Source organism: Antennarius striatus, chromosome 3 (assembly GCF_040054535.1).
Source record: "Antennarius striatus isolate MH-2024 chromosome 3, ASM4005453v1, whole genome shotgun sequence".
Lineage (NCBI taxonomy): Eukaryota > Metazoa > Chordata > Actinopteri > Lophiiformes > Antennariidae > Antennarius > Antennarius striatus.
Window position 1 is genome coordinate 20,133,084 of NC_090778.1, and position 12,600 is coordinate 20,145,683.

The 12,600-nt window shown below is 44.0% G+C and overlaps 1 protein-coding gene across 1 annotated transcript in view; it reads left to right on the forward strand.

Moving 5' to 3' along the window:
* The window catches only part of LOC137592388 (zinc finger SWIM domain-containing protein 6), a 49,746-nt gene that overhangs the window by 12,193 nt on the left and 24,953 nt on the right, over positions 1–12,600 (forward strand). Inside the window, exon 2 of the mRNA XM_068310533.1 lies at positions 11,960–12,316. Coding sequence (XP_068166634.1) covers positions 11,960–12,316 — 357 coding nt within the window. The remainder of the gene's footprint in view (positions 1–11,959; positions 12,317–12,600) is intronic.

The window sequence follows — 12,600 nt, forward strand, 5'->3', positions numbered from 1 at the left end:
AGAGTCAGACTGCGGTGCGGGCCTGTGTGATTAGGTGCAGGCCCAGCGTCGCCATCACTCAATTGAACAGATGTTGCCCACAAAAGACACCTGACAGTGTTGTTCCTCCTCCCTGACACCTAATTCCTCTGAGATGAGCGACAGAGAAACAAAGTAAAGTTCAGAGACCACAGCAACAGCGAGATGCACACACACACAATCAGCTCCACGGAAATGGGTCTTCTGGAACCCATCGCAACTCCTCACAGATTATTATGCAGCCCACCGCCTGTCTGTCTAATGTCCAATACAGCCTTTGTCGTTCCTCGTGCCTTTGTTGTCATTTTTTCGGTTTTGTGTGTTTATGTATGTGCGGAGAGAAAATTGGGGAGAAAAGGCAACAAAAGTTTCCTTCTGGAGTCGCATTATCTCTCGTTGATTGACATTCGGGGGACGATGAAAGCAAATCACGACGTGAAACAGACTTCAAAGGTTCCTGTGTTCCAACGTTTATTGGCAACAACAGTCACAACAACCTCTCCCCTGATGTGGATTCTTCAAAATGGGGAGGGAGAAAAAACTAGATGCAACACAGGCGGATGACAAAGACGCGACCATCCAAACAGCTCAAGGGGTGCTAAATAATCAGAACTAAGCGCTGTAACCAAAGCTGGTGACTTATCAAAAGCATTTTCAATCAAAACTGGCTTTTTTTGTTGCAAGCTGATTCTGATAGCAAGGATGAAAAAATGCGTCGGCTTGATGTTGCATGGAACTCTGCTTTTGGGGGGGAACTTTGGTGTCTTGCTCTGATGCTTTATTTCTAATGTATTTTGCAGGGTGTGTGTTTTTTGTGTGGACCAACACAACAGTTTTTAACCAAGTGTAAAAGCTCAGATCAAGTAAGCCCCTCGGTTCTGCTTTCTTTCTCTGATCCGGGATGGAACCCATTGACTGCCACTGACCTAATTTGGGCAAATTTCACTGACCTACTTCATGGGTGAATGCTGACTTGCCCACGGGAGGCGTTTCACTGTCACACACACATCACATGCACAAATATTCTTTTCTATCCTTATGATTAAGATGCTTAACCCCCTTAACGGTTGCTATGGCACTGGGCACAAACCCCTTTGCACAATGGACCCCCTGTCGTTGCCTCTTTCACTGCACTAGCATCCAAAATTAATATAATGAGGATCTTACAGCAATCAGGTGCGTGGTGAAATCTAAACAAAGCAGCCGGCCTTTGTTTCCTGTGATCTCTGAGGTGACATAATCCTTTACTTCACAAGCCTCCACGGAGAGATAATCGGCATAATTGCGTAAGGATATGACTATTCTTCTGTCATCGATGAAAATGCTAATTTGAGCAAATTTGATCAAACATTTTCGAGGTGATTTGAGTGCACAGACAATCGCAGTAATTACTTTGCCGAGTCAGGACAGATAACGACTACAGTCTACGGAGCAATGGCAATCCCAGAAGAGGATTGGCATCTTTAACCTACTTGTATTAAAATAAATTCAAACATCATTGGGGTCTTCCAGCAGATTAACTCCCAATTGACTGGGAACAAATGATTCTCTGCACAATTTTGGGTAATATGTTGTCAGGGCTTGATTACCTTTAGTCCTTTTAACGTGAGACTATCAGTAATAAAGTTCCTTCCCTGCTACCTCCCATGAGGACAGGGTAGTTTGAAGCATGTCTAACCAGATTTGGTGTTTTGGCCACGCTCATGTATTATTATTCTCCAGGTTTAGTATAGCTATGCTTGAAGGAAGAACCAAGTAACTTTCATGCCAGTGCAAACACACAGATGTATACATACAGATGTGAATCATCATGGCAACACTTACGGATGTCGACTAAGAAGACTCCAGGGTTAACAGTGTCTACCCCAGGTCCAGCAGGGCACAATTTATCTCAATGTAGCCATGAAAGGCTGCTATTTACATGAAATGAGAGCCGTTTCTGGGAAATAGAGGTCTCTCTGAAGGTTTTGATGTCAGCTGCCTGCTTTTAGCCTGAGAGTGGAAACCTAAACCATCTAGAGAGGCAGAGGAGAGAGCTGTAAATCTAGTGAGAAAGGGCTCACTACCCTGTTTGTGACTTTACCCTGAAAATCTCTCACCCTTTCTCTTCAGTGCTCTTGGAGTGGACCCAGTGTAGTGTGTGATACTTAGTTTGCGAAGGGTAAATTTAACCCACTTGCTCTATAGTGTATTCTTAAGAGAGAGGTCCTAACATCAATGTCAATATTTACAGGAAGAGCCTGCAGTCAAGAGAATCGACCACCACGATTCAGCAGAGAAATATTCAACCTTTCCATCGCTGCCTCACCTTGTCTTCCCTTTCCCTCATCCTTCATTCTGGTTATTCCTGTTCTCTGCAGACAGCAAAAGTGTTTTAAACAGTCATTAAAAGTGTGGGAAAAGGTAATACAGATAGAAGGTGGTTTAATATCAGTATGCGGAGGGTTCATAAACGTTTAAATTACCGTAAATAATAAGATAAGTAGTTTGTCGTTCTATCGCAGAATTGGTTAATTGCGTGTGGTTCCTGGAATGCATGCATTACCTGCGAGGAACAAGGGTGAACTCTAGTCATTTTTGGGTTGCCTTTGTTTTGAATTTGCGACTTCGCATTTGTGTGTGTGTGTGTGTGTGTGTTCGTGTGACTGGGTGGCGGACTTGAGATGGGCTCGGCGACTGTCGGCGAGATTCTGCATGACGCGTGTCAAGTGATATTAAATGTGAGAGCGCCTGCCCTCCTCCCTCGTTCGCTCCCTCCTGTCCGTCCCCACGCCGTGTCCACAGTGGTTAGCGTGAGCCGTGACACTTTTCATCGGGGTAGGGTGTGCGAGGCCTGGCGTCTCTGTGGTTACAGCGCACACTTTAGCCCACATATTCATCCAGGAAGGTTAATGGATGAACAGCTGACTTGATAAAATGCACACATGCCATACTCAATACAGTACTCACACTTTGTCTAATGAAATTACAAAGAGAAAACAAATCTGTGCTAAGATGATTAGCTTGCAAGCCACATATTTGTCTAAGATGATTGCTAATTAATGGGTGTGTATCTATAATGGTTTGTTCTGAACATGTTCTTTGGCCTGTTTCAATTGTAAAAGAAAGATGAATATACAGTGAAATAAAACTGGAAAGCATTGTGTAAAAAAATTCAACATTTTGAGTGTGTATTTGTTTCTATCTGGGTCAGGAAATAACATGGAGATATGAGTAAGCGAGTCAGTGCTCTCAGTGGTTTAATGGTTCGGTCTGGACCTTGAGATGCTTTGGGTATTCTGGGCAGGAACGGGTTTACACCAGGATGTGGCATGTGCCGCTGAACAGAGAAGAGCGAGTGTGACCTCGGTGACTCCAGGAAGGAAGGGGTTAAGCACATGCCGGCAGGCCTGCATGGGCTGCCTTACGCAAACTGGCGGCTGGCTGGAGCTGAAAGGGGAAGTGCTGAGCTCAGAGGAACACTGGCTCAGAGCCATCGCTCCCCCCTCCCTTCCCCGAAACTCCCCCTTCGCCTACCCCGGCCCTCTCCCCTCCCTCCCCACCTCCCCGCTACAGCTGAGCGCTCCCCATGCTTCCCACCGCCAGCGTGGTGATGTGTGTTTGTGTGTCTGTGTGCCTGTGCTGGAATGTAGCTTCCCCCCTCGGCTGGGGCCTGTGTGTGTGTGTGTGTGTGTGTATGTGTGTGTGTGTGTGTGTGTGTGTGTGTGTGTGTGTGTATATGTGTGTGTGTGTGTGTGTGTGTGTGTGTGTGTGTGTGTGTGTGTGTGTGTGTGTGTGTGTGTGTGTGTGTGTGTGTGTGTGTCTGTCTGGAATGATGCCTCTCCTTGTCTAGTAAGTGACGTCAGTACACACACAACGGGTCAGCTTAGGGCTAGGCAACATTCTGTGTGTGTGTGTGTGTGTGTGTGTGTGTGTGTGTGTGTGTGTGTGTGTGTGTGTGTGTGTGTGTGTGTGTTATGGGAGGGGGGGAACAGGGGAGGAGTCAATTATTGGAGAGAGAAAAAGGAAAGAGGAGGGGCTGTTTGTGAGCAGAGAGGGTTGGCTGGAAGGAGTCACTGAAGCCAGTATGCGTGCATGCATGAAGCCATCATGAGTGTGTGTCAGACGGGTGGGGTTGTGTGTACATGTGTGTGTGTGTGTGTATTGGTGAGTGACTTTCCAAACGAAAATGGGAAGGGTAGAGAGTGTAAGGTTATTTCCTGGCATGAAGGAGTGAACTTAAAACCACCACTGCACACATACATGCACATGTGCGCTCCAAGTGTTCAGCCCAGGGCCGTTGGAGCCCACCTATTTTTATAAGCAAATTAATTATCCTCACTTTCAGCCACGTTAATTTCCACAGCAGAAGCAGCGTTTCGCCTGTGTGCCGCTCTAGCTTTTGTCATTTTGTCAGTGGGCTTTGATGTCAATACATTTATTTTTTTTAAAGCTGTTTTATCAAAAAGATTCATCCCAAAAGGATTTATGGGACAAAGTTCAAATTAAGCAAGAGAAACAAATCTGTTATTACCTCCGACAGACACAGCAAATGTCACTTTTGGCACACTTTCCGCATACAAATGAAGCGTAAGGTCTGACAAACGCATATCGAACCTCGTAAACACGCTTTTAAAAAGTGACTAAAATACTACCTCACGACGTTGTATCCTTTGTTTAATCTTCTCTCCCTGTCTTCTGTGAAGTCTTACTGGTCGACTCAGGCCTGTGACGCTGCGCCACTATAGCGTCTTGGCCATATAGTCTAGGTTTGTGATTAGAAAGATACTCAAATGGTGAAGAAGCAGACAATGGCTTTTCAATGGACCCCATTACCTCCATCTATAGCTTGCTTGGGTCTACAGAGACACACTCCTGCTAATTACACACATTCATTTCCAGCCAGCTGTAATTTCATTCACACTAATGAACCTTGCTCGTGGATTGGGTTAATGTATAGTTAATATAGAGCCAGGAGACGGAATTAACAGGTGACTGACTTCTCCATGATAACAGATTTGTTGAAGAGTGGTGAAATGAGAAGTTAACCCAGTATCACACAAGTGCCATTGTGAATGCCATGAATTGAATTCCAGTGCAAATTCACACGACAGACTCTCATCTAAGATCTAATGGTGCGGTAACTTTTTGGAGTATCTTTGAAAGTAACTGAGCGACATCTTAAAGAAAACTGCAAATAGCAAAACATTGTGTTTCTGATCCCAACAAAGTAATAAAGTGGTTCCAACTTCTAGGCGTGGGTTTTCATGGTCAGTGACTCACATTATCAGGGTATACAGTAGTTCTCACAAGACTGTTGTCTTTAAATGCAGTTACATCGTGGAGAAACTGAGCTGCCTTGGCAGAGGTTGGGACTCGTAAGTGTTGCCTAGTTGGAAATTTTAATCTATATGGTCAAAAGCATGAAAAAAATGTTTTTGTCTGTATTATCTGTATTTTTGTGAATAGTTATTTGCTGGGGAAGATGGATAGTTTTTATTTGTGGAATTAACAATTTTTGGTCAGTAGTTGGTTAGCTTGGCTTTCCATTAATACTGAAAACAGTGAGAAACATCCAGTCTGGCAAAACCCAAAGGTAACTTCCTGTCTCCTCTCCTGTAGACAGGAAGTTACTGTTTATGGTCAAGATGGAATCTGGTATTATAGTTTCTGTCGTTTTGATTTTGGTACAAAGAAATAAATGAGGTATGATGCACTAGAGCTGCTGGTAGGCAGCTTGTGTTACCTTTGGATGGACTCAGGCGAGCTGTTTTCTACTGTTACCAGTCTTTGCTAAGCTAAAATAACATGCTCCAGCTTCATATTTAATGTACGGACATGACAGCAATCTTCCCATCCAGCTCGTCTCGTAAATGTGAAGGCTAATTTTCCTTAAGGTCAAACTATCCCTTAGCAGAAAGTCACCCAAGAAAAAATATGAAAGGCCCAAAGATTTTTCTGTCTCCAAATCTTGGGCTTATTTTAACCAGGTCTTCCATCTATTCCTAATGGAACTCATTTTCTCATCACTTTTTCCTTTTCGATTTACTTAGGTCATGTCCCTGAACAGAGGCTTCCTTGTGTTGCTTTACCGGTCATCCCCATCGGTACACCAAACTCTGGGATCAATCAGCAGAGCAGGGACACCAGCTCTGTCTGACAGGCCCAATCCCACAAAAATTAGAATCCATTTTGAAACTGATAGTTAGAAAATTGCAAGTCATTCCTGATGTGCCGCATGGCAACTAAGTGGCAGCAGCCCAGTAGTTGACTGTCATTTAAACTGCCAGCTGATGACAACTCCAATCACCCACACAGTAGACGTACACACACACACACACACACACACACACACACACACACACACACACACACGGTCTTTTCCCCCATCCCTCTGATTAGCATGCAGATTTTGCTGTCAGAATCTTGAGCGGAAGTAAGACCATTTACATTCACTGAATGTCTCCAAACATTAATTTATGCTTGCTTTTGTCTGATGGGATTCAGATTGTGAGATAGTGTGTACATGTGTGTGGAAGTGTGAGTAATGAAAACACACTCGGGGGGGGGGGGGTTGGTCTACTAGAGGGTTTAAGGCATAAATATGGGCACTCCTGGAGCTCAGCTGTGTTATTCCAGCCTGTCTCACACCTCCGACACACATCCATGCAAACACATGCCTGTAGCAAGGCCTCCTGCAGAACAGCATTGATCTGTGTTTATAGTCTCTGTATGGGTTCTTCCTTATAGGACCACACACATACACACACACACACACATTGTTACACACTAAGGCTGAAAGGCCTCGCAACTATCTTTGTAGCCTTATTAATTGGGCAAACTCGAAGAAATCCTTCTTTAGTAGTGGTTGGGATGGAGGTAGTGTTGGTGGGTTGGGGGTTGGGGGGGCGCTTTCCAACAATGCTTGACTCTCCCTTGACCTGCTGCAGAGCTGTGCTTTTCTTGAGCTGTAGTTCACGTCTTCTTTCAGTAGGGCCTCTCGGTTCAATCCAATCAAACAGATTGGATTCCAGTCCAGCAGCCTTTTCTCAGCGAGGATTGAAGAGACTATCTTTGGTCTATGTAAGGCATGAGCCGTGTTAGAGCTGTCAATAGTACAAGTCCACTCTCCATACTTGGTAGGAGTTCAATTGAAGCCTCATTTATTGGAATAACAATGTCATATAAATGATCCTTGTACAAAAAGAATTCTTAAACAGTTGCGGTGTGCATGCCAGGCCAATAGTTAGTGGTTTTACTTTTAGCAGTGTGTCATTTGATGCCTTGATGTACAGTAATCCCTCGTTACTCACGGTTAATGCGTTCCAAGCGACAAATTATTTATTTTATTATTTACAGTAATTTAAACATTCATGAACCGTCCCCATACTGATATTAAACCACCTTATATCTGTATTACCTTTTCCCACACTCTTATGGACTATTTAAAGCACTTTTGTGTTTCATGGAAGTGCGCAGCGTTGTGAGACTCACGGATTGCAGCGCATTTCTGGATGCTCTCAGCCAATAGAATGCGCATACGGTATCATGTGACTAAAAATCTGTGATGTAGGGAAGCCATGCATCTTGAAGCGTGAACAAGCGAGGGATTACTGTATATCAAAGGTGTGACTATTAATGTGATTCCCAACACTCTGTTGCTTTGCAAATGATTGGGAGAACTTTAAATTTCTGTAAACAGCTCTATTTTTATGTTCCTCTTTTTTTCTGCAGCTCAAAGGCAAAATTGCTGTAAAACTGAAGTGGATCTAAGCTAAGTTAATGGGCCTTAAATATAAAATGCTGTTCCTCTTCCTTTCCCTTTTTAATTTTGATCACTTCAGCCATTTTCGTTTTCATCCTATTTCATACACCAAATCACAGGCAAACAAAACGTGTGCTGTCAGAAGTGAACGCTGCCATATTAGATTTAGGCAACGGTCACTCATTAAGAAATTCAGCCAACAGACATAATGACCTTCCCACTGTTGGGCCGAATTTTCCTCTACTCAATTGGTATCTTAATTTGATTGTGGAAAATATATGCACGTCGCGCAATCTAATTTGCCCCATTGATTTTGGAACACTGGCCACCTTTGTGCTTAGGCAGGCATGCCTCTGAGGCCCGGCCCGATACCTGCAGCCTGCCTTCATGAGGGAAGCTAAATCTGGTTAAAGCTGAAGATGGCAAATAAAGGCGGTATTCTTCCATCACAGAAGATGTACGCTGAAGGAGTTGAAGGTCCTAGTCTACACTTTTCCTTGCTGAAATAGAAGCTGGAGTCCGGTATTTGTGGGGCCCTGGGTTGATGAATAGAGAGAAGTGGTCCTAGCTGGTTAAAAGAGCGCATGCTGGCTTATCGGCACTCGGACAACTTCAAAACTCGAAAAGATAGAGCTAAGTGCTATTTGAGGGAATGCTTTGATGTCGCTCCCCCAAAGAGTGTGGGTGGTCCGCCAGGCCTTTTGTGGGATTTGAACATATATATATACATACACTAATTCTCACTCGCTCTTTCATAAACTGTTCTCACTGCCTGACACAGCTCTTTGGGCCAAGTGTGATTTCACCAGGGCGGTCAGAAGGGGTTTCTAGGGCAACCTCACAGAGTCCTTGTTCTAAAAATGGCCGCCATGGTTACTTTGAAAGCCAACCCTGGCCTCTTGAACATGCACAGAAAAGAGCACGACTCGGGGAGGGGAGCTGGGCGGACTGGGTGAGGGGGAAACCGGGTTCTTTAATAGCTAGCACATGAGACATTGAAGGTTTCATACCCACCCAACCAGGAGTCATGGGAGGTGTGTGTGTGTGTGTGTGTGTGTGTGTGTGTGTGTGTGTGTGTGTGTGTGTGTGTGTGTGTGTGTGTGTGTGTGTGTGTGTGTGTGTGTGTGTGTCTAAACAGTAATATCCCTGTACTCAGTGCTTGGCTAAATTAAAAGGGCATTTTTGGCATAAGGGGCAGTTTTTGGTGCCCAGACGATTGGACGGGGAAAGGCGAAACTCATTACCTACCCATCTGTCAGAGAGTGAGGGAAAAAGAGCTGTGGGAATGTGGATGAAGGGAGGGGCGCATAACCGGGCTTGGAAGGCAGCAGAATTAGTGTTCATTGAAGCAAAGTGGAACATAACAGACTTTTCAAACAAGGACAATTCTTTTTTTCTTCGCCGCTGTTTATATTTTTGTTTCATGCGATGACACATTGTGAATTTTCTTTGTTAAAGCATTCCTGTTCATTTAGAAAAGTGAGGAAAACGCATGCAAAAGAAAGTGCAGCTGTTTTTATGATAGTGTGTGTGTGTACGTGTGTGTGTCTGAGGTTGATTTTACTTTGAGCTCTCACAGCCCCACATGTTTTTGATGTTCCCTTTCTTTCCCCTCTCTGGACTCAGCTTCTCTCTCATTCCCTCACTGTCCCTCACACACACACACACACACACACACACACACACACACACACACACACACACACACACACACACACACACACACACACACACACACACACACACACACACACACACACACACACACACACACACACACACACACACACACACACACAAGCCAGTATTGACAGCCATTGCTCATTTGTATGTTGTTAGGTTGGTGAGCTTTCCATTCTCGCCACAGCTGCGCCATGTAAACCTTTTTGTCTTGTTGAAGAGTGACGCAGAGTGTCTCTTCTTCCTCTCTGTCTCTCACATGGCTGTAAACATATAGACTTTGATCACAGCACATGCAAGTGGCTTCCATATTAGAGCCACACCCCTGCTTCTGAGAATAGTATTAACACACAGAATGCTCAGGACTTCATCTGCCAGCTGGCTGGAAGGGCTGAAAAGCTTATCTGTGAAGTTAAACATTTCCAGCCAACGTTTCTTAGTTATATATTACAATAAAAGAAAAAACATGGGTACTTTTGTTGTGATGCTCTTGCCGGCTGGCAAACATCCTCATTATAGGAGCTTTTCTTTTAAATTTGAATGTATAAATCCCTGTAACTCGGCTTAACTCACGTGGAGCTTGTTGTATTAACTGAAGTAGCCGTTTGTTGTTGCTCGCCTGTTTTCAGGATTACATAAAGACGACTTCATGGATTTTGGCAAAACTTGCGTGAGAGTTGGGCCCAGGGGGCAGGGAAGAACCAATAAAATGTTGGATCTAGATAAATGGTTGTATTGAATCACCATTTTTTCACCTTTAAAACTTAACCAGATGTGGCTTTTTTGATCTTGATGGATTACAATGAAGTGGGGGAAGGTGGATCATGTACCATAGAAGAAATATTGTAGATCCAGATTTTCACTTTTCTTTTCGATAATTTTTTTGTCCATTACAAGCAAACTAGATACATTTTCATAAAACATGGTAGGAGAGGAGACATTGCTGCCTATATACACATTTTTATTTATTTATTATAAATTTCTTCTTCCTAGCTGCAGCCATTTGCATGATACTCTTGTCTTCTTGGAATTTGGATTGGAGTTTAATTAGACTCCAAAGGAGATATGTGCTCCACTTAGTATTTAAACTAGTTTCCTAAGGCACTACTTTAGGGAGGCTGCAGAGGAGGAATATCTGCCCTCTATAAGCAGCTTCTTTTATTTCTCTATATGTCCTGAGGGCGAGGCCTACGCTAGAGCCAGTGGTGCTGACCCGGTTGTCTTCCTTCTCATTTTCTTGCTCACATGCATCTGCAGCATGTTGCCCATCAACCAGGAAGGAGAACTACTTTGACCTGACCTCTTTTTCATTGGCTTATGGACTCTGAACCCCCCCTATACCATATGAAATATTCAACAACCGCCCCTCCCCACCCACCTAATGCGGAGGTCTAGAAAACACTTTGATACCTGCATTAGTACATGCATGAAATCACAGCGATGCACGTGCTCAGCCCTTTGATAAACATATTTAGGATACGTATGTCTTTGCATGGTCGGCGTGCATTTCAGAGCTCTCTCCTGAGTGCATAAATGCATTCATAAGCTACTCTCTGGATCTCCTAACCACTCCCATATTAATAAATGCATGATCTCACGCTGCGGTTCGGCGTACGCACACCTCTTTCATATGCTCATCAGTGTGTGTGTTCTAGCCCACTGCCGGGGACCCCACCCTACTCATTCATATTCATTCTCGCATAATGACTAGCCGTACCTCCGGACAGCACAATCACGAGGAGATCAAACATAATATTCAAACAGAAGGCTGTATAATTCATGCTATAACAGCCTCGACTCTGCCTCAGCTCCTCCTGGAGCAGATCTACCATCTGAGTTCCTGCATCCCGCTTTCTTTGAGGTTCATTTACTGTTTCTGAGCCTCGTAACAGCTGGTTCTGATCATGCTCTCATGATAAGAAACCACGAGGCCTTGGGCAGGTGACTGTGACCGGTTCAATCTGTCTCAAAAGACTAGTCAGTCAGGTCTTGAGTGGGTTGAGATTTACAAAACTCCAGTTCAGTTTTGTGTTGGCTCTGAATGGCAGTTGGATAAATCATCAAAGATGACCGGTGTGAACCCAGCTATTAATTAACCGACTAAAAATAGCTTGGTTAGTTCATTGGTAAATGAATAAAAACATTAAGTATTAAGTAAATGCAAGGCCGCTACCAATGATTATTTTCATCATTTCCATCATATTTCTTGACAAATCAATCAGGTTTGTTCATTAAAATGTCACAAACTATTGAACGAGTCTGTTACAATTTCAGAACCCAGAGTGAAATCAGATATATAATATAATCAATATATATAAATATAATCAAATAGATTTGAGAGTCTAACACCGCTTCAGTTTTTTTTCTTGCTATGTTATTCAATGATTGACTGATCATCACATTTGTCCTTGATTGATCTGAGGTCATTGAAGTAAGGATATTCCTGCATACTTTGTGAAACTCTTTTAAAAGATCTTCCTCAAACAATAACTCTCCTTTTCTCTGTCGATCTTTCAGGTTTCCATCTCAGCGGTACGGTGACGGACCCCGCCACGCCCTCGTCCCCAGAACTCGCTTGCAGCGTAAGCGTAAGCTTCGACCGCTGCAAAATCACAGCAGTAACATGTACCTGCGGCAACAAAGACATCTTCTACTGCGCCCATGTAGTGGCGCTGTCACTTTACAGAGTACGGAAGCCCGAGCAGGTCAAACTGCACCTGCCCATCTCAGAAACCCTGTTCCAAATGAGCAGAGATCAGCTGCAGAAGTTCGTCCAGTATCTGATTTCAGTACACCACACCGAAGTTTTGCCCACTGCACAGAAGCTGGCTGATGAGATTCTGTCCCAGAACTCTGAGATCAACCAGGTCCACGGTGAGGGAACGATTGTCTGTGTGTGTGTGTGTGTGTGTGTGTGTGTGTGTGTGTGTGTGTGTGTGTGTGTGTGTGTGTGTGTGTGTGTGTGTGTGTGTTTGTGTGGATGTGTGTGTTCCTGTTCTGTAGATGAGTGTGAACATTGACTGTGTGATGAAGGTAAAGTGTGGCACGATCAATGTTACTCATTAGTGAGATCCAGACTGTAAAGGAGAGGCGGTGTGCATCTGATCAACACTATAGACCTGTTATTTACCTCTGAGAGACGATAAAAAGGCAGAGAC